Source organism: Capra hircus, chromosome 8 (genome assembly GCF_001704415.2).
Source record: "Capra hircus breed San Clemente chromosome 8, ASM170441v1, whole genome shotgun sequence".
NCBI classification, from domain to species: Eukaryota; Metazoa; Chordata; class Mammalia; order Artiodactyla; family Bovidae; genus Capra; species Capra hircus.
This window is the reverse complement of record NC_030815.1, coordinates 41,327,971-41,351,155: the sequence shown is the minus strand read 5'-3', so window position 1 is coordinate 41,351,155 and position 23,185 is coordinate 41,327,971. Positions and strand designations below refer to the sequence as shown.

Below are 23,185 nucleotides of genomic sequence, written 5' to 3'. Positions count from 1 at the left end.
GTCGGCGGAGGAAGCAGAAACCGAGCCCTGGTATGATCTTCCTCCACGAGGGTGACAGCCCTGGCCCACAGGGGGCATCGCAGGACACCCACAGTAGCAGCCAGGAACATGGCCATCCTTCAAGAAGATTCTAACCAGCCCTGGCCCCGAATGCATTCGTAACTAGCCTGTCCTTAGGACCACACTCCAGGAAGGCCCCAGGGGCAGAGAAAACGTGCCAGCAAGGATTTCAAGGATACTTTACAGTCCCTGCAGCATTCGGAAAACTACCCCTGCCCCCCACCTGCCCTAGCCATACACAGGAAGATTACAGAAACACAAAAATCCTCCCTGCTTGCTAAAACCAAAGATAAAATAAAGCGATGATGCTTCAGAATTCTTTAGAATATGGTTTAAATGCTTGAAAAATCAAGTCTCCCTGGAAATACTCTGCAAGGAAATAGGCAGTGAAGTGTAGACTGTTCTTGACTCAGTGCCCAGGATGACAGTGTATCTCTGCTCACGCTCGGGCCTCCCTGAAACCTGTTCAGTAATATCAGAAGACTCAATGGACAAGTCATTGTACAGCTTCTTTTTCACCTTTGAATTCTTCTCGGTTTATTTAAGAGAATGGCTTTGTTCTTGCAAAACACACACTGAAATGTTTAAGGATAAAAGGCTATGATATACAGAACTATCCCATAGGAAAAAATGTGTGTGTTTCTATCTGCATATATATATATATATATAATATATATGTATACACACACACCCCTATATTTGTGTATACATGTTCATGTACATGTGTGTTCGTGACAGTGGAGCAAGAGTAAATGATAAAGTAAATGGGATAAAATATGAACAACAGGTGAATCAAGCTGAAGAGAACTTGGGAAGCTTTTGAATTACTTTCTATTTTTTTACAACTTATTTGTAAGTTTGAAATGAAATAGTTTAAAATAGTTTCAAAGTTTAAAACAATACAAAGTTTTACCATTTTAAATTCTTTCTCTCTTCTTCTCCACATTGGCTTCTTGCTAGAGACCTTTGTAATTAGCCAGCGGACCTACTGGGTAAAAGTCTCCGTGCGGGTAGCCCCGCTCTGCAAGAAGGCAACTGTCCCGCTGACGTGTTTAATCAGGCTGAGAATTCTCTTGGAGAAACCAATCACAGATGGTTCTGGAACAGTTCCGCCTATGGTGTGCTGGTGATGACTGGAGCTGTGTGCTGGGCTGAAGACAGGACTGTGTCTAGGGAGTGCATGAGGATCTCAAGCTAATCTCTTCCTCTCTTCCCTTAAAATATTACAACCAAAGGCATTACATTTTTAAAAATAACTATCAAGTGTGTCTCAAGCCACCTTAAATATGTGAATAAATAAACTATGAGAAAGAAGAAATCTCTAACGCTTCTCTCTCTTTTTTTTTTTTTTTTGGTATCTGATACAAGAGACAACAACAACGCCAATCTATCAGAACAGAAGCTCTTTAAATATAAGAATACTCCTTAATTATTTGTTTCTCCTATACTCTCCCAAGAAACAGAACTGTGGGATGCAACTGAATGAAGATGTGATTAAATGAATGTACAACCCCTGAGACAAAGTTCTACATGCAGCTCCGTCTGCTTAAGACTGCATTTTGAAATCTATCAAACACTGAAGCAGAGACATTTTTATCTATGGGTTCTCTCTATGTAAGTTTATATTCTTCTTCTCTTTTCTTTTTAGAATTCTGTATTTAAATCTTATTTAGAACTCCAGGAAGAGAAAAGGTGAGGTATTAACTGAGAGAAGATATTTTTTCCCATATAAAACTGAATAGAATTAATATCCAGAATATAGACATCATTCCTACAAATGAATTAGACAATAAAACAATTAAAAAAAAAACACTGTACAAAAAAACTGGAACAGGTATTTCATGGAGGAGAAGAGATGGTCAAACATCATGGTCAAAGTCATTTAGTTCAGTTCAGTTGCTCAGTTGTGTCCGACTCTTTGCGACCCCATGAATCGCAGCATGCCAGGCCTCCCTGCCCATCACCAACTCCCGGAGTTTACTCAGACTCATGTCCATAAAGTCAGTGATGCCATCCAGCCATCTCATCCTCTGTCGTCCTCTTCTCCTCCTGCCCCCAATCCCTCCCAGTATCAGTCTTTTCCAATGAGTCAACTCTTTGCATGAGGTGGCCAAAGTACTGGAGTTTCAGCTTCAACATCATTCCCTCCAAAGAAATCCCAGGGTTGATCTCCTTCAGAATGGACTGGTTGGATCTCCTTGCAGTCCAAGGGACTCTCAAGAGTCTTCTCCAACACCACAGTTCAAAAGCATCAATTCTTCGGCTCTCAGCTTTCTTCACAGTCCAACTCTCACATCCATACATGGCCACAGGAAAAACCATAGCCTTGACTAGACGGACCTTTGTTGGCAAAGTAATGTCTCTGCTTTTCAATATGCTAACTAGGTTGGTCATAAGTTTTCTTCCAAGAGTAAGCGTCTTTTAATTTCATGGCTGCAGTCACCATCTGCAGTGATTTTGGAACCCAAAAAATAAAGTCTGACACTGTTTCCACTGTTTCTACTGTTTCTCCATCTATTTCCCATGAAGTGATGGGACCAGATGCCATGATCTTCGTTTCCTGAATGTTGAGCCTTAAGCCAACTTTTTCACTCTCCTCTTTCACTTTCATCAAGAGGCTTTTTAGTTCCTCTTCACTTTCTGCCATAAGGGTGGTGTCATCTGCATATCTGAGGTTATTGATATTTTTCCCGGCAATCTTCATTCCAGCTTGTGCTTCTTCCAGCCCAGCGTTTCTCATGATGCACTCTGTATATAAGTTAAATAAGCAGGGTAACAATATACAGCCTTGACGTAGTCCTTTTCCTATTTGGAACCAGTCTGTTGTTCCATGTCCAGTTCTAACTGTTGCTTCCTGACCTGAATATAGGTTTCTCAAGCCCTATTACCCATCAATTCTATTCTTGGGTATATAATGAGATAGGTGGAGAGTGTGTACAAGAATATTCATGATAATACTTGTATAATGGAAGTCATCCAAATCCTGTCAACAGTACACTGCACTAGCAACTTAATGGATTTTATATAACAGAATGCTATCCAACATTGATGAGGGCTGTATGCATCAACAAAATGACCCTCAGAAGCAATAGCCTGGGTTAAAAAGGCAAATTATAGGATACATACATTATGATCCCATTTATGGAAAGTTCATTAAGATTTGTTTTAGGAATAGAAACTTGTGTGGTAAAACTATAGAGAACAGCATGCAAATGACCAACAAAAATTCAACATAGCGGTTACCTCTGTTTAGGGCAGGAAAGAAGAGTGAACAGGACAAGACACACGAATCTTCATTAGAAATGCTATGGTTATTCCTTAAAAGACGTAGTGGACACATATTCACTGTGTTGTTATTCTTGATATTTTACAAATGTACACATTTTACAAATATTAATATGTATGGTAAGTGAGTGCTCACTCAGGCATGTCTGACTCTTCGTGACCCCACAAAATGTAGACCACAAGGCTTCTCTGTCCAGGTGATTTCCCAGGCAAGGATGCTGGAATGGGTTGCCATTTTCTACTCCATGGGGTCTCCCCGACCCAAGGATCGAATTTGCGTTTCCTGCATTGGCAGGCAGATTCTTTACCAATAAGCCATCAGGGAGGCCCCCAATAATAGGTATACATTTAATAAATATTCTTTTGTGTGTACTCAATATTTAATAAAAATGACTCTTAAGAATTGGTTATCAAGCCAAAGACCAAAAATATTTTATCCAAGGCTTGTTGGAAGAAGGAAGTGAAACAACACGCTGGCCATCAGGCCCTGGCACTCCTTCCTTCCAAACACGGCATGCTGTCTACTGGTCTCCAGTTCCTCCTGGGTCATTCAATCCAAACTCAGCCATCACTCAGAGCTACCAACTGTCCCAGGTCAGAGGAAAGTTTCAGGATGTTCCTCAGAAGCAGCAGGCAAGCTTCCCTTTCTTTCTGCAATTCTAGCCCTCATTTAAGCATAGGCCTCCTCCAGGTGTGAATGACAAGCGCATCACTCTGATCATGTTTGGGCACACACACTTCCAACTCTGCAGCTTCACTGAGTTATTATTACATCTAAATATCACTGAAAGGTACTATTACTGACTCTTGACTTTGGCTTATTCTCCAATATTTGTACACATTTCATAATGATAATGGAGTACCACATTTAAAACAAAGCCTCTCCCTGTCCTCCAGTCAGAATCTGCAATCTGAAAAAGCTCCTTGAAACATACATCTCTCCATGCTTCAACTACAACCATGTAGCAACCATCCCTTAAACCAAAATTGAAATTTAAAGTGAGCAGTGCAGTTACTGTCAGCACAGCATTGAAGAAAAAAAATCAACCCAGCTCTAGGGATGTCTGACTCCTCACCTTATTGAAGTCGCTCAGTCGTGTCCGACTCTTTGTGACCCCATGGACTATAGCCCACCAGGCTTCTCCATCCATGGGATTTTCCAGGCAAGGGTACTGGAGTGGGTTGTTATTTCCTTCTCCAGGGGATTTTCCTGACTGAGGAATCGAACCTGGGTTTCCTGTATTGCAGGAAGATGCTTTACCCTCTGAGCCACCAGGGAAGCCCTCCTCACCTTAGTAGGCCATTTTTAAAGATAAGAAAGCATTTACCTTCCCCAGGCCCATCTGCCACCCAGTGGATAGGGAAGAAGAAAGTTTTGTTATATTTTTAGTATTGTGAACTTTTTATATAATTGTTTTCATTATCAATTACTACAATAAAGGTGGGCTTCTTCAGCAGTAACCTCCCAACAGATAAAAAGATCAGACTGGTAAAAAAAATTCTTTTATATATGACTTACCTTGAAAAGTCCATCACTCAGGCCCCTATAAAAATGCAAACACTTACCTCAGCATATTGTGCTACAGAACCGGCCTCAACTGCATAGACTCTAAGAGCTCCAGCTTGTACAGCAAAAAATGACAGTATTCCTGATCCACAACCAACATCCAAAACAACCTGGAAGGAAATGAGAAGACAAAAAGGGGTGAAAACACATACTGGAGCTTTGAGACCAGACAATTAAAGTACTGGCTTTGATTTTTACAAGTGGTCTTACATTGGCCAACTTATGCATCTTGCTGAGACTCCCTTTTCTCATATATTAAACACAGTTAGTACCTCCCACCTTTTAAGGTTTGCTGTAGGGACAGAGGATGAGATGGCTGGATGGCATCACTGACCCGATGGACGTGAATCTGAGTGAACTCCAGGATTTGGTGATGGACAGGGAGGCCTGGCGTGCTGCGATTCATGGGGTCGCAAAGAGTCGGACACGACTGAGCAACTGAACTGAACTAAACTGAACTGTAGGGATTAATATGAAGTGTATACAAAGTACTTGGCACAAAATTGGTTTTTCTCAAATTATTGCTATCATTACTACAGTTTCTTTGTTACATGGTTTGCTTTTAGGATATTTAGGACCAATAAAAGTAGAGCATCTTGAATGAACTTGCTTATCCTAAATATCAATATGAACAAAATGAAAACTGTCTCCAATAATTCTTAGAATTATATATATATACATATATATATATACACACACACAGGGATATGTTTGTGTATATATATACATATTCAGAAAAAAACTGAAGATAAAGTCTTTCACCCACATAAACTGGGATACAAGCTTTCATTCTAGGTGCCCCCAAAAAAGTTGTGGTGGTTTATATGAAGGGTAGAAGGGTATTAAGACAGTGGACAGACAGAATTTACAGAAACTTTTCTTCTAGAATTTAAATCAACAAAACCACCACTCACTGGCACAAAAGGACAAGCCAATATTTGGACCTGCATGCTGAGAGGAAGAGGTGGATGGTATGGACTGGATCTCTGGCCCAACACACTGCTGAAGCTGAGGTCTAAAGCTCAGTCTGATGGTTGAAACCTTAGGATTCTGTATTTCTGCCATATCTTTTATTCTTAGCATCTTTTCACACTAGCTTTGAGCAAGGCATTTCACATGGCTCAAACCTTTACAATAAATGTATGAATAGATAGCATTATCATGCCTACTTGTAAGATGACTAAACTGAAAATCAGAGACACTGAATGAGCCCATTTTTACCTAGCATAAGCAGGGCAACTAGGAGTTGAATCTGGGCATTTCTGCCTTCCAAGCTCATGTTTCATAAAATCACACACTGATTACTTAAGTTCATTTTTATAAATCTAACATTTTAACCCAGCAATACCAAGAGGCAATGAATGACAAGGAAACAAAGTATTAATTTTTTTTCAGGAAAATTTATAACAGTTTTTACTTTTACTTTGATAGCAGGAAAAATTTTCCAAAAAGCAGGAAATATTGGAGGTCACACATTCACGTGTGTGTGCGTATGTTTTAATTGCAATACCATACTGTGCTGACACAGATTCGGTGCCATTATTCTAAGAGAACACGCTGTTAGTAATGGCCTCACAGTGCTCACTTGTATTAATTCTAGAGCTGTGGCTGTATTCCATACGGTCTCCTAGGGCCTGGGTAATTAGGAGCATTACCAATTTAAAATGCCACCCAGTCTCTGGAATTTGCCGTCAGGCTGCCTATCCTTTTAGAAATACCGCTATTTATTTCTCCCCATCCTCTCTAGGAGCATCATCTTCACATGGTCCTGGTTTACTGCAAGAACACTCACGATTTCTGGCTAAAGAACAGAGGCTCTGTAGGTTGGACATTGCAACCCACGGCCCCCTCAAAAAATGCACCACACCCAGAAGAACTTTTTCTGAATCTTCTTCAATTAAAAATAGGACACCTTCGATTTCTATGTTCAGTCCAAAATAGGGATACAAAATTAAGACACGACAGAAACTGCACCTGCTTGCTCTGGTGACAGGTGCCCCAGAAATGTGTGAAGGGAGCATTTTATTAGGGTCTCACGAGGCACATCTTAGAGGAGTGTATTTCAGTTCCCTTGATCCTTCAGACTAAAAAACAAAGACATGTTTAACCACTAGGAGAGAGACAGTGGAGAGAGGGGATGAGGAGAGAGAGAAAAGAGGTGAGAGGGAGCCTGACATGGTTCAACTTTTTGCCAAATTAGGACTTTAAGTAGGAAGACGCTTTGACAGACCCAGACTCTATCTAGAGAAGAGCTGAAAACTATGCCCAAATACCTTATTTCAATAACTAATTTCAAGTCAAAACAACTTTATTCATTTGGGTGATTTCAAAACAGAGCATAGCCCTTGAAAAAGAATCTGATCGTTTTCTAGCATTATCCAGATAATGCCATCTGTTTCCCGCTTGTGTGTATATTTAAAAAGTTAACAAGTGAATTTTCAGTCTGGGGCTTGTAGCAGAGGGAGCGGAGAGGGAAGGACATTCTGGCTTGTCGACGCAGAGCCATGAAATGCTGGAAACAAAGCTGAGGGATGCTGAGAATACATTCTCTGGTGAAAAATGAAAGAGTCAAAGCAAATATTCAGCCTCTAATGAAAACAGACTCCCTTGGCCCTTTCCAACTGGGATTTCCCAGACCAGGACGAGAGAGGGCATTAACACAGATAATTCTTTTACACCTCCTTACCTGGCACCTCAGGAAGCCTTGGAGCTGCCACTAATCACATTTTCTTGTCCTCACAGAAGATTATATTGAGCCTATTTTTTATTCTACCATTGGGAGGCCATCACAGAACTGGGTATTGCTTGAGGACCTTATACTTCCTGGTCCTAAAGAAAACTCTCTCCCCTCAGACAGAGGCAAAAGGGAGTCATAAAATCCCCTTTCACGTGTAAAGTAGTATGTAGTTTCCAAAGGACGTTCCCTTGACACTCTCTATGTGGTCCTCATACCTCCCTGGGATACACAGTGCGTGGTAGGGCCCCACTGTACTGAGAAGGAAACAGGCTTGCAGAGACTGTGTTCAGCCAGACGTAACGCGGCTGGTAAGGGGCAGGGCTGGATGGCAATGCAGTGCTCAGCCCTCAGCGGCATCATGGCCATCCTTCTGCAGAGTGACAAACGGGAGGAAAGCGTGGACTAGGAAGAGAGGCCCTGACCACACCGCACTCTGACTGAACATTTGTGACGGCTCCATGTTATTGGACTCTGGTTGGGATCAACCAAGAGAAGGGACGACAGGAGGTCAGAGGGAGCGGCAGGACGTCAGGGGACCTATTCTCCTGACCTTCTCCCTCCTGGGTCTCCACGGACTGGCTGTGTCTCTCCACCAAAGCCACGGCTCTGCTGAGCTTCCATTTCTTACAGCTCTGACTACTGTTTCAGGTTTCCAGCAACCACTGCTTTCTCTCTCCTCCTTTAGGCCTAGGGGTGGGAACAGGTGCCCACTCTTGCTGGTGCTAGGGAATTTCACCGTCTCATGCTGGTTCCCTATATTCTGCCCACAGCATTGTTAATAGTCCTGTCCTTTAACTCTCCTAAAACACCCTGTTGGGTATGCCATGTCTCTATTGCAGGAACTCTGCCTATTACACCAACTCTTCCTTCTGTTCCCCAGCAGAGAATATTTCCTTAACCTTTGCTCCCCTCCCAGGCTAAGTCGAGTACTCCTGCTCTATGCTTTTTTATCATCACCCACTCAAGCAAAGAAATGGAGGAAAAGAACAGAATGGGAAAGACTAGAGATCTCTTCAAGAAAATTAGAGATACTGAGGGAACATTTCATGCAAAGATGGGCTCGAGACAGGACAGAAATGGTATGGACCTAACAGAAGCAGAAGATATTAAGAAGAGATGGCAAGAATACACAGAAGAACTGCACAAAAAAGATCTTCACAACCCGGATAATCACGATGGTGTGATCACTCATCTAGAGCCAGACATCCTGGAATGTGAAGTCAAGTGGGCCTTAGAAAGCATCACTACAAACAAAGCTAGTGGAGGTGATGGAATTCCAGTTGAGCTGTTTCAAATCCTAGAAGATGATGCCGTGAAAGTGCTGCACTCAGTATGCCAGCAAATTTGGAAAACTCAGCAGTGGCCACAGGACTGGAAAAGGTCAGTTTTCATTCCAATCCCAAAGAAAGGTGATGCCAAAGAATGCTCAAACTACCGCACAATTGCATTCATCTCACACTCTAGCAAAGTAATGCTCAAAATTCTCCAACCCAGGCTTTAGCAATACATGAAATGTGAACGTCCAGATGTTCAAGCTGGTTTTAGAAAAGGCAGAGGAAACAGAGATCAAATTGCCAACATCTGCTGGATCATGGAAAAAGCAAGAGAGTTCCAGAAAAACATCTATTTCTGCTTTATTGACTCTGCCAAAGCCTTTGACTGTGTGGATCACAGTCAACTGTGGAAAATTCTGAAAGAGATGGGAATACCAGACCACCTGACCCGCCTCTTGAGAAATCTGTATGCAGGCCAGGAAGCAACAGTTAGAACGGGACATGGAACAACAGACTGGTTCCAAATAGGAAAAGGACTACGTCAAGGCTGTATATTGTCACCCTGCTTATTTAACTTCTATGCAGAGTACATCATGAGAAACGCTGGACTGGAAGAAACACAAGCTGGAGTCAAGATTGCTGGGAGAAATATCAATAACCTCAGATATGCAGATGACACCACACTTATGGCAGAAAGTGAAGAGGAACTAAAAAGCCTCTTGATGAAAGTAAAAGAGGAGAGTGAAAAGGTTGGCTTAAGGCTCAACATTCAGAAAACGAAGATCATAGCATCCGGTCCCATCACTTCATGGGAAATAGGTGAGGAAACAGTGGAAACAGTGTTAGACTTTATTTTTGGGGCTCCAAAATCACTGCAGATGGTGATTGCAGCCATGAAATTAAAAGACGCTTACTCCTTGGAAGAAAAGTTATGAGCAACCTAGATTCAAAAGCAGAGACATTACTTTGCCAACTAAGGTCTGTCTAGTCAAGGCTATGGTTTTTCCTGTGGTCGTGTATGGATGTGAGAGTTGGACTGTGAAGAAGGCTGAGCGCCAAAGAATTGATGCTTTTGAACTGTGGCATTGGAGAAGACTCTTGAGAGTCCCTTGGACTGCAAGGAGATCCAAGCAGTCCATTCTAAAGGAGATCAACCCTGGGATTTCTTTGGAAGGAATCCAAAAGCTAAAGCTGAAACTCCAGTACTTTGGCCACCTCATGCCAAGAGTTGACTCATTGGAAAAGAATCTGATGCTGGGAGGGATTGGGGGCAGGAGGAGAAGAGGACAACAGAGGATGAGACGGCTGGATGGCATCACCGACTCGATGGACGTAAGCCTGAGTGAACTCTGGGAGTTGGTGATGGACAGGGAGGCCTGGTGTGCTGCGATTCACGGGGTCGCAAAGAGTCGGACACGACTGAGCGACTGAAGTGAACTGACCTCAAGGCCTCCCTCTGCAACATTCAGCACAGTTATATTTTTTATTTTTTATATTTTATATTTTTTATATTTTTTCATTCAAGGAGGAACTATCTTATTAGTTTCTGCTCCCTGTCCTGGATCCTAAGCTTCATTAAAGGAGAGACTTCTGTTTCTCAGGACACTCATTAAATCTTTGTTAAATAAACTGAACAAAATAGAAATGGGTCTCACTACCACAGAGAAGGAACATATTCATGATCCAAAAGATAGAGTGCAAATCCGTTACCTCCGTGAGAAAGCACCTTATACCGGCATAACACATCCACTTCAACCTTGTGATCTTAACAAGCATCTTTCAAAGGATGACTTTCCTTTGATGGTGCCATACCATCATCACGTTACAATCTAGTTAGCTCTGGTTTGCCATGTTCCTCTAGTGACAGAATTCATCCTCAGCTCCCCCTGGATACACAGGCAGTTAACTATAGAAGTGGTTAATTTGGGGTTCATATGTGGCAGCAGCAGAAAATGGTATGAAATCCTTGCCAGGACTGATGGGGAAAAGTCAACAATCGGTCCATGTAACAATGGTCCAATGCTCTGTGAATTTGTTTGTAAATAAAGTTTAAAAAAATATTAAAAAGATAAGGTCATTTCACATGTACAGATGATTTTAATTACATGCTCTTATGGTTTCCTGGGCAAAGAAATCTTGCAAAATGTTTGGACAGGGCTAAAAACCTCCAAGAAGGTTCAGAGATATTTATCAAGATTTACTAGGTTAAAATTAACGAAGAACACCCAGGTCCTTATGAAAACATGAAACACAAGTACCTTGGAATAATAAAGTAAAAACAAACATGCACCATTGTTTTTATACTTACTTTGTACTATGCTTGCTGAGTACCTTTACCTTATTTATGCATGACAATGACTATCAAACGCGGGCACCTTATTTTCTCCATAGTACAAATAAAGAGACTGAAAACTAGACAGAACTGAAGTCATACACTTAATAAACGGGCAGAGATGAGATAAAAGCAAATGTACCTAACTGAAACATTATGCTATTAGCCACTTCCCCCAGCTTTGAGTCAAAGCTTTTTCTGTGTGCTGTTCAGGCTACAGTAACAATATTGGGCACATTTAGTCTTCTTTCCATGCTACCCGTCTTACAACTACCTTCCAAGATTGAGGTCCTGACGATCCTACAATCAGTTCTTCAAGTTATGCCAGCTGTTATGCATTCACTGTTTCTTCATTTGCTTGAGGGTATCAATGGCTGCCCTGAACTGCAAACCCTAACAGTCATTTTTGTATGCCTCCTACTCCTAAACTGCGTCCTACCACTGGGCACTTTCACGGCCATTGCTGCTTCTTCCAGACATTATTTTATTACATCCGCAGATACCACTATTGAACCATCCCAAGTTACAAGAACCCCATGCTTTCGCAATGTCATGTACTTTATCATCATAGCTATCTGGGTTACGATGGGCTCATAGCCCATAGTGACGGGCTCCCTACCCCCACAGACTGCACCCAACTCTTCCAACAACCAAATTGCTAACTAACAGGTTTACTGAACAGCATCTAGGGAGGAACAGAATGATTGAACTACACAGCCTTCTGCAGGCCACCACATCTCCCACTCTGGCTTTTGTCAGAGAAGAAAAACTCCAAATCACCTCAAGAGCTACAGAAGACATCCCTTTGTGGCCTCCACAACTAGGTTTAAATCCTGTTCAGATAATTGGCACTTTCACTATGGCAGAAGAGTTCCTCAGTGACGGCTCCTCATAAGACAGAACTCTACAACTGTTGTGCAGTTAAACTGGCTTTCAACAAAAGGGTTGCCTGTATTTAAATAATGAGTATTTAATACTTATGAGCACGCTTGTTTCACCCCACCTTGTTTCTTCTGGCAGAGGACAGATAAATCCATCAACAATTTTTTCACCACCCTTTCACCAGTTCTCCAACTACTTTTCTCTATTATTATGGGAAATGCAGAGATGCTGATCACTCTCAGCTTCTCTCCCCATGATTATCCCCCTTCATATGCTGCCAACAGACTCAGACAAGCTCACTCAGCTCTAAACCCTTTGGCATGCAATCATTCATCAGACATCAAAAGTGACTCCTACTACTCATTGTGCCAAATACGGCTAGATGCTGGAAATGCAGAGATGACAATAACCTGTCTAGTCGGGAGAAGTACAATAATGTGTTCTCGTAGCAACGATAGTATTTTAACAGGCACAATGAAAGCATGAAAGAGGAATAGTCTGCTCTACTAAGGAGCTGGAAAGACTTCATTGAGATGACCCGAAGAGTGAAAATCGACAGATAAGTTGATGTGTGTCGTGTGAATGGAGGGGGTGGCAGGAGTTCCAAGCTGAAAGCGTATGAAGGCACCAATGAATGACAACCAGTCATGTTTGTTGTTCAGTCACCCAGTCATGTCCAGCTCTTTGCAGAGCCCTGGGCTGCAGCACACCAGGCTTCCCTGCCACGTCCAGGAGGCAGCAAATTTTCTCAGGAGCATGATGTGTGTGGTAGAGACAGAAGTTGGGCGAATGGTTGAGAAATTAACAGCGCAAGAGTAAAGGGTGATGCTTGATTGTAAATGGTCTTGTATACGACACTAAGAGCTTAGACTTAATCCTTAAGCAAAGAAGGACCATAAAAATGTTTTCAGTGGAAGAATTAGTTCATAGTTGGATTTCAGCAACATCAGTGTGGCATAGATTGGAGGGCAAGATATCAGAGGCAGCAAAGCAGACACTGGTAGTTCCTAATCACCCTCAGTCCCTTCTTCCTTCCTATCAGAACCTCACTCTGTGTGATTTATGCCCCTCTGTGTGATTAGCCATCCCCAGTCCCAGCCTGGGAAACTCAACATTCAGAAAACTAAGATCATGGCATCTCGTCCCATAACTTCATAGCATATAGATAGGGAAACAATGGAAACAGTGAAAGACTTTATTTTCTTGGGCTCCAAAATCACTGCAAATGGTGACTGCAACCATGAAATTAAAAGACGCTTGCTCCTTGGAAGGAAAGCTATGACCAACATAGCATATGAAAAAGTAGAGACATTACTTTGCTGACAAAGGTCCATCTAGTCAAAGCTGTGGTTTTCACAGTAGTCATGTGTGGATGTGAGAGTTGGACTATAAAGAAGGCAGAGCACCAAAGAACTGATGCTTTTGAACCATGGTGTTGGAGAAGACTCTTGAGAGTCCCCTGAACTGCAAGATCACACCAGTCAATCCTAAAGGAAATCAACCGTGAATATTCATTGGAAGGACTGATGGTGAAGCTGAAGCTCCAATACTTTGGCCACCTGATGCAAAGAGCTGACTCATTGGAAAAGACCCCGACGCTGGGCAAGATTGAAGGCAAAAGGAGAAGAGGGTGGCAGAGGATGAGATGGTTGGATGGTATCACTGACTCAATGGACATGAGTTTGAGCAAGCTCTGGGAGACAGTGAAGGACAGAGAAGAACGGTGTGCCGCAGTCCATGGGGTCACAAAGAGTCGGACACAACCGAGCAACTGAACAACAAGTCCCAAACAAAGGAGCCTGACTGGTTCAGGGCAATAATAAGTGGTTCTTTTTCTCTTGCCAGTGATGGCTTTTATACATGTTGTGTGTAATACAATATTGCTAATAAGACTAGAGGGGAAGTCTGTTGGGAGCAACTGGAAAATTTTATGCCTTTTAAGACAGACACACAAGAAAGATGTTACTTTCTTCTTGGAAATGATTAAATTTAAATGTAATGTTCACAGGAATTGGATTAAAACAGCTCGGAATCTCCCTATGTCCAACATTTCAACCAATTTGAAAAGGATTTCCTCCTACTTGAGGCCGAAGTTATCTTAACTGGTACAAGTAGGGAAACTAATTGGAAAATATTTGCAATACTCTAGAAGGCAATGGCACCCCACTCCAGTACTCTTGCCTGGAAAATCCTATGGACCGCGGAGCCTGGTGGGCTGCAGTCCATGGGGTTTCTAAGAGTCAGACACGACTGAGCGACTTCCCTTTCACTTTTCACTTATTGGAGAAGGAAATGGTGACCCACTGCAGTGTTCTTGCCTGGAGAATCCCAGGGACTGGGGAGCCTGGTGGGCTGCCGTCTGTGGGGTCGCACAGAGTCGGACATGACTGAAGCGACTTAGCAGCAGCAGCAGCAGCAGAAAAGACACAGTAAGAATGAGAACTAAGAATCAGCTGTGGGAAAAAGGGGAAGAGAAGAGCCGCAAAAATGCTGAGTTCATAGACACTAAAGAATTTGGAAACTGGAAAGTATAAGAAAAGGTCGAGACTGACTCTGGGTTCCTGGCTGAGGTGCCGTTTGTAACACCTTCAGTTTTTGCAGCTAGAGTGGAATGTTTGCTTGCCTTGCTGACCGGCCACAGTGGCTGTAGAAATTGCTTGTGCTGGCCTTTGAAAAGTGGAGCTGTGTCACTGCTGCTGCTACAGCCACTGCTGCTCACAGAGCCTGCAGCAGAGGCTTCTCCTGTCCCTCACACTGTGCATGGGCACAACTGAACAGTGCCCACCTCACTGAGACCACATGCGCTTTCTCCCCTGCCTCCTCCTGCTGCTGAGGCACTACAGCCCCCATCTGGCACGCATGCAGCTGCACCTCGGAGAGTAAGGGAGGTAACCCTGTGGGGGCACGCTCTAGCAGCGGGAGATGGCAGCCAGTGGAGAAACCATTCTCCTCCCCCACCCATGAACTATCTGAAGACAAAGTGGTTTTGTATGATCTCTCTGAAGATGTCTTATGACACCGAGCATTCAGTTTTTCATCAAGTGTTGGCTAGCTCAGTAACAGCCCCCTGCCCCCAACACACCTGCCCTCCCTCTTTCCCTGCCTTGCTCCTGCTCTGGGGAGACTGCCCTCCCTAAGACAGTCCTAGCACATAAGCCTTTCCTGCATGATCTGTGATCTGGGGATCTGAGGCTAAGAAAACAGCGGTCCTTAAACAAAATTCAATGCCTGTTGACATTTTTCTTTAATTCTGTCTTTTCTGGATTTTTGTACTTCTAAATTCTAAACCTAAGCTACTACTCTGGAGCTGAGTGACTGTGTCAGCACCTCAGATTTAGGAAAGTGAGCAAAAAGACGACACAAGCTCTAGGTTCACCGATGCCCAAGTCCTAGTTCAGGGCTGGAGAAGACCAGGTTCTGCTATAGGACTTTGCTTTGTCAAATTTAACTGCTTTTACTGACTTGATTCTCTTTATCTATTTACCTTCTCATCTTGCAAAGTAGATATTAACACGAAGACATCTACGTTAGAAGTTCCTGCTGTACTGAGCCTTTAACAAAGTCAGTAACAAATAACAAAGTCAGTAGTTGCTCCAAATTAGCCTTTCATGCCACTGTCTTATATGGAATGTGAAAGTTCAGAAATTCAACCCTAGGATGTTCTTAAAATGCACTGCCTTTTGTGGGAGGGGACTCCACCAGGCAGAAGTTAATAGTAAGCTAACCAATAAAACCATGTCAGTGAAAACAAAGTTCTTTTTTGCCCTGGCTCTCTCCCATGCGCTGCTGAGGCACTGAGAATTTCCCCTTAGGCAATCTGTGCCTTCTTTAATGGTTTTGCAAAAGTGGCATCTGGTATGATTGTTATTAGTGCCACTTACCAGATATTTCTGGTTCTCCTTATGGGCACATGGCAGAACTGCATCCCTTGCCCTTTGGAAATCAGGAATGGCCATGAGCCTGGTGGGCTACAGCCTGTGGGTTGCAAAGAGTCGGACATGACTGAGCACACACATGGCTCGCTTTGGCCCATGTAACGTGCCAGGAGTTAAGATGGGTCACTTCTGGGAGGAAGACTGAAGAATGAGGAGTGTGCTTTGCCACATACCCCTTCTCCATGTCACACATGGAGGCGGCTTCCTCAGCCTGGGTCTCAGGGTCAGAATGAGACAAAACACAGCCCTCAGCTAACCCGTAGTGGATTAAACAAGCAATATATAAAGCTCTACTGGTTTAAACCACAGAGGTCTGAGGACTGACTGTTACAGCTGCATAACCTAGTTCACCCTAGCAAGCCCAGCTAAACCATACCCCTGCAGTGCTGATGATTCCTGATTCAGATTCCCCAGTGTGTTCACAGAACTCTGATGCTGTGCTGAGACTGGTGCAGCAGTTCATTCAGTTCTTACAGTCATCATATGTTAAGTGTTCTTAACTCATTTTAAAATTGACTTCCAAAAGATTAAGGTCAAATGTCAGCATCTTGAAAGGTACAGAGACTGGCTTGGAGCACAGTTATCTTGACTAGAAAATCCATCTACTACATTAAAGCCCCTAGCTCCCTCTTTTCCAAATGCCCTGAAAAACAGTCTGTGATTGTTGTTTATTCAGTCTTCTTGGCTCGCCTTGAAAGCTGCACTTTGCTTTCATACCAAATGAAAGCACTTTCCTGTGCTGGTTCTGGCATCTTTCTCCAGTGCCCTCACAGGAGCAGAGTCTATCCAAGCTCAGGAGAATCCTGGCACAGACACACCATCTGCTTCACTCACTCGCATTCAGGAAACCTACGCGGGGGCCCCCTCAGGACTTCAGGGGCCAAAGAGATCCGTTAAAGCCAAGATCCATTTTCTCCCTCTACCTCCTCACCTGGACTACAGAGGATCAATCTCAGGGATGAGTTTTTGTGGCAGACGATCTAACATGAACCTTGGCCTCTGCACCAGGCTGAAGTAGTGTCCTCCAAAATTCGTGTCTACCCAGGATCCATAATGTGACAGTATTTGGCAATATGGGTTTTACAGATATATCAAATTAAGAGTATCATAATTGGACTAGGCAGAGCCCTAAAGGCCTGGCACCATTACAAGGAGAGGAAGGTTTACACAGAGACATAAGACACACAGGGAGAATGCTACCCGACAAAGATGAGACTGGAGTGATGCATTTTTTAAGAAACACTGAGGACCGCCAGCAACCCCAAGAAGCTAGGGAAAGGCAAGGAAGGATCTTCCCCTAGAGCGTTCAGAGGGAGCATGGGCATGCTGACACCCTGATTTTGGACTTCTGACCTCTGGAACTGGGAGAGAATAAATTTCTGTTGTTCTAAGCTACCCAGTTTGCAGTAATTTGTTATGACAGCCCCAGGAAAGTAACAGCCTCCAAAGTCCAAGTCAGAGGGAAATATAATACATACACAAAACAGACAAACATGATATACACAAAAAACATAATATACACCAAACAGATACATCTACATGCGTACATATATTGCAGAGACTGTTTTTCGCAATCACATCCTATCCTCATACACATTCCAAAAATCACATAAATAAAATATCAGTCTGATTACCAACCCAGAACATAAAAAGAATGACTTTACATTGCTCCTAAAATCACTGTGCAGTCCTAGCAGACCTGAGTTCACATATAGCTCTTCCACTTAGGAGCCATGTACCTTCACACAAGTCAGTTAAATTTGTGTATCTCTGGTCCCTTTATCTATATCACAAGGCTAATAACATATCTTGAATTTGTCAGGTGGTGTGGTTGGCGTTTACCACTCTTTGGTGCCTCTCTGAACTCTCATCGGAACCCTCTTCCTTTGCTTGGGGGAATGGCCCACTTTGGAGGCACACACCTCCAACCTGGGAAGCTGCAGGGGTCTCACACTCTTTCCCAGCATCCGAGGCATGACTGAGGCTCTACAGATAAGATGCACTTTGCATGTGAAACCGACAGTGTACAGACTCAGCACAGAATCCACGCTGGTGAGGTCAAGGCCATCTCCAGGTTCCAGCAGCGCAACAGAGAAAGGTCCTAAGGCCATCACTCAAGGGTAGTATCAGGTGAAGCTATGTATTCTGGGGCGTCTACATCCGGCTACACTGATGTCTCCCAGAGATCAATTCTGTAGCATGATTTTGGAAATTATTTTTGGTCTTATAGCCTCCATGCCTAGTTCTCTGATCATCTGCATACTTTTAGGAAATTCTTTTTTCTCTTTTTGTTCTTTATTTTCTTAAGTTAGCAGAGTTGGTTTCTGATGCTGGCAGCTAAGAACCCTGACTAACATACAAGGATTATAATGAGAGAAGATATGCAAAGCACCTAGCAGGAGTCACTTCCTTTCTTCCCACTTTCATACAGAGCTCTAAATGAGGATTCTGCTGTCAATGGTTAACAATACTCAGGGGTGAGAAGTGGAGGATGTGAAGAGCGGATAAAGAAAATGTGGTATACACACACAATGGAATATTATGTTGTCTTAAAAAAAGGAGATCTTGCCATGTATGATATGGGGCTTCCCAGGTGGCTCGGTGGTAAAGAATACACCTGCCTATGCAGGAGACATGGGTTCGATCCCTGTGTTGGGAAGAACCCCTGAAGAAGGGAACGGTAACCCCTCCAGTATCCTTGCTGGGAAAATCCTACTGACATAAGTGCCTCGGGGACTACAGTCCATGAGGTCGCAGAGAGTAGGACATGACTGAGCACGCATGCATGCATGCATACCATGTGTGACAACAGGGATGAACCTGGAGGACATTATATTAAGTGGAATAAGTCAGACACAGAGGGATGAATGCTGCATGATTTTGCGTATATGAAGTAGCGTATAGTACAGAAGCAGAGTAGAATGGTGGTTGTTGCCAGTGGCTGGAGAGAGAGGAAAACAGGAAAGTATTAGTCAAAAGGTACAAAGTTTCAGTTATGGAGGATGAATCACTCTCACTTCCTAGACATCTATCTCACAGCTTAGTGCCTAGAGTTACCAACACCATAGCTGCATGTGTGCATGCTCAGTCGTGTCCAGCTCTTTGCAACCCCTTGGACTGTGGCCCACCAGGCTTCTCTGTCCCTGCAATTCTTCAGGCAAGAATACTGGAGTGGGTTGCCATGCCCCCTTCCAGAAGTTCTTTCCAAATCATAGATCGACCCCGAGTTTCCTGCATCTCCTGCATTGGCAGGCAGATTCTTTACCACTGAGCCACATGGGAAGCCCCTCACGGGTGTATATGTATCCCCAAACTCATCAAGTTGTATATATTAAATATGTACAGCTTTCTGTCTGTGCTTCATACCTCATTAAACAGTTTAACTTTTTTTTTCAGGAAGTGAGACCTGTTTTAACAGGTGTCAACATGACTATCTGGCAGGCATGTGCTGAGGCCTTTACTCCCTCTGTGATGAAGGCTGGCCCTCATTCACGCACCAGGCTGAACAAAGTAGCAGCAGTGTTTTAAAGTCAGAGAATTTCAGAGCAGGATCAGGTCCAGATACTCAACCAAACTGATGATAAGTTCACACTAAAGAAAACTCACACTGGACAAGCCAGAAGCTCAGGCTCTGCGAATCTGCACATCATCTGACAATCCGAACAGGTGGCTTTGCATGTTTGTTGTAGTTATTTATGTTTTCTTTTAAGCCTTTAAATCCCTGAATCCCTTCTGTCTAAGTCCACCTCACTTGTGGATGCACAAAGCAGCTGGGGATTCTCTCCTTTACTGAAAATGATTTTTTCTTTAAATAATAAGCTCCCGGCTCCCGCTTACTCTCACAAGTTTCCAGCAACTGGTGCCCTGACAAATGAAGTGTCAAAACATTTCCAAATTAAAACCCTATGGCTCATATAGCCCCACACCTTCAGCAGGATGGACTTTCCCTGCTTGTTCTGAACGCATACTCAAAGACACTATGAATAGCCAGATGGCAATTAACAGAAACTCTGAGGAGGGCAGTGGAGTGGGTTCCAGCAGGGTCAGTTTTCTGGACAGATTCCAAATGGAGTTCTCAGCCAGCAGTGCTCCTGCCAAGGAAGGATTTTCATTAAAACTGCATGGAGGAGGCAGAATGAAAAATCAAGATTCGAAAGATTTAAAATTATTGCTGAGGTGGAAACTTCAGCACCATCCCTGAGATCATTGATAACAATAATACTTGCTACGAAGGACTGGGCTGATATTTGAGGCCATGTACTGAGCACTTCCTATGCAGTGTATCATCCTAATCTCGCAAGGACTCTAGGAAGTAACTGTTGCTCTCACAGACAAGGAAATGGAAGCCCAGGTAGATAGCCTGTCAAGATCTCGAGGCAAACAGGATAAAGGTCTATGGCAGGTGCACAGTAAGTGGCCAAGTTGGAGTTTGAACTCAGCTCTCTGGCTCCCAAACCCGTGAATTTAACCACAGTACAATGCTGCCTCATACATGCATGGGGATGTTTTAAGTAACCACAATCATTCCATCCTAAGCCCAGAGAAACAAAAGTCTCTCTTTGCAATTTCAGCCAACATTCCCATGAGCAACCTCCCTTTCACAGGTTATGTACACTACCTGGATTCAACTTCTGGCCTTCTCATTTATTAGTTGTATAAATTCAGGTAAATTATCAACATTCCCAAGTCTTAGCTCTCTCATCTCTAAAATGGCAAAAATACTAGTCTCTAATTAAGCTGTAATGATTAAAAAACAAAAAACAAAAAACTGCTGCAACTGAATTTTTGTGCCCTCCAAAATCCACAGGTTGATACCCCAACTCCCAAGGTGAAGGAATTTGAATACATGGCCTTTGGGTGGCGATTAGGTCACAAGGGCGGAGTCATCATGGTGGGATTAGTGTCCTTATAAGAGGAAACAGAGGATGGCTTGCTTCCTGTCCCTCTTATGTGAGGATACGACAAGAAGGTTGCTGTCCACAGACCAGGAAAGAACCCTCAGTCACCAGCTCTACAGGGACAATGATTGTGGACTATAAGAAATCAATGTTGTGTTAAGACACGCTTAAGACATGCTGTCTAGAGTATTTTGTTACAGCATCCTGAACTAGGAAATAGTGTATGAAAAGCTAGCTCTTGGTGTGGGGCTTGCATATACTAAGTTCTTCAATAAATAATAGCCACTGGGACTGAAGAGACTCTGATGGTGGGAAAGACTGAAGGCAGAAGGCGGTGACAGAGGATGAGCTGGTTGGATGGCATCACTGACTCACTGGACATGAGTTTGAGCAATGTCTGGGAGATAGTGAAGGACAGGGAAGCCTAGTATGCTGCAGTCCATGGAGTTGCAGAGTCAGACACGACTTAGTGACTGAAAACAACAAAAAAAATTTATCATTCTAAACCCAAGCCCTTTTAGGTAATCAGTTTCAATGAGCAAGAAGACAAGAACTTAGTGAAAACGTAGCATCCTCCATGGACTCGAGAGAGTTATTCGAGGATGGTCTTCAGTAAGATGAAGCAAACAAAGAAGGACTTTGAAACATTCTGGGGTTTGTGGTGGATCTGGTAGGTCTGGAGTTAGGGTGACCAACCATCCCGGTTTGTCTGGGACTGAGGGGATTCCTGGGACATTACAACTGGGATAACTTGTTCTTTCAGTTTTCAGAGGGGAGGAGATACTTTCAGAAGTGGATAGGACTGGAAACAAGAGAGCTCCCCTCCCCTTCCCCTTTTTACCTCATAACAGAAGTGACCTATCTGCCTGGTGATGCTGGAAACCAGTCTGAGCTCGCAGAGCGCTGGTACTTGGAAGGGCCAGCCTGTCTACCCTCTGCCCAAGCATGTGTTCTTGAGTCTCCCATGTGGAAGCTTGCTGGGTGGGCTTGGGACCTGTCTGGGTAGACCAGACGTTCAGAACACAAGTGAGTGGAAAAGTTTAGTTTGGGGGAAAATGGGTGGGAACCTTGGACACATGTCCAAGCCCCATACTGCAAACAGCATTGCCAACAATAAAGCTGATACTGTGATTTCTACCTGACATCTGTGTCTATTTCTAAACTGGTTCAGAGTTCAGAGGGGGAAAGGGATATAATTGATTATCAAACATGTCATTAGTTATCACCTTCATAAACCCCAACAGATGGATGCCTATTTTATTTCACTGTCAGAAAAACCCATTCCAGGCTGGCAAGAAGAAAGTATTTCATAGAATCCAATAAGGTTAGAGGAGGGAGTGACCTTAGAGATGATCTGGTCAATATCTTTGTTTTCATAGATGAAAAGAAATACAAATGAAATAGTAAAGTGACAAAATCCCTGTGAGATTCTGTGAAAAACTCATCAAATGCAGATTAGTAGTAGTTTGGGGAATGGTCTTTAAAGTTACAATAAGAATTAAAAACAGATTATAGATAATATAGAAAATAGGCTATAGATTAAAGAAAATAGATTAGAGATTAAAACTAAGCAATTTCAGAAGGAGAGAAGTTTCCCAAAAGTATTACTTACAAGAAGCCTCTTCAAACCATCAAGAAGCAACAAAAAGTTGACAGCTGAACTATATCAACTGTTAAGGTAACTGTAAGACTTAGTTCAGTTAGACTGCTTATCCACAATTCTGAATACCAGGTAGGGTGTGAGAAGAAACAAGCTTTGTCCTCCTGTCCTCATCATGCCTACCTATCGTAACTGATCCTGCTCAGTAGGAATGTTTACCTCCTCACTGTTAACCAGGAATGCCCACTGGCAGAAGAAGGGTCCCGGTACCTCAACACATGAGACCCTTTGATCAGACAAGGCCATTTCTGGTCATACTTTCTTCTCTTGCCCACCAGAGTACCTATGTTTGATTTTTTGAAAATGTCTAGTTTTGGGTATGGAGAGGGAAATGGCAACCCACTCCAGTGTTCTTGCCTGGAGAAACCCAGGGACGGTGGAGCCTGATGGGCTGCTGTCTATGGGGTCCCACAGAGTCGGACACGACTGAAGCGACTTAGCAGCAGCAGCAGCAGCAGGAATAATTTAGGAGAAGGCTTTGGGACCCCATTCCAGTACTTTTGCCTGGAAAATCCCATGGATGGAGAAGCATGGTGGGCTGCAGTCCATTGGGTT

The 23,185-nt window shown here is 43.3% G+C and overlaps 1 protein-coding gene across 1 annotated transcript in view; it reads right to left on the bottom strand.

Annotated features, from left to right (window-relative positions):
• Nucleotides 1-23,185, bottom strand: part of LOC102176958 (histone-arginine methyltransferase CARM1-like) — a 262,751-nt gene that overhangs the window by 95,467 nt on the left and 144,099 nt on the right. The window contains 1 exon segment of the mRNA XM_018052765.1: nucleotides 4,912-5,022. Within this exon segment, the coding sequence (XP_017908254.1) occupies nucleotides 4,912-5,022 (111 nt within the window).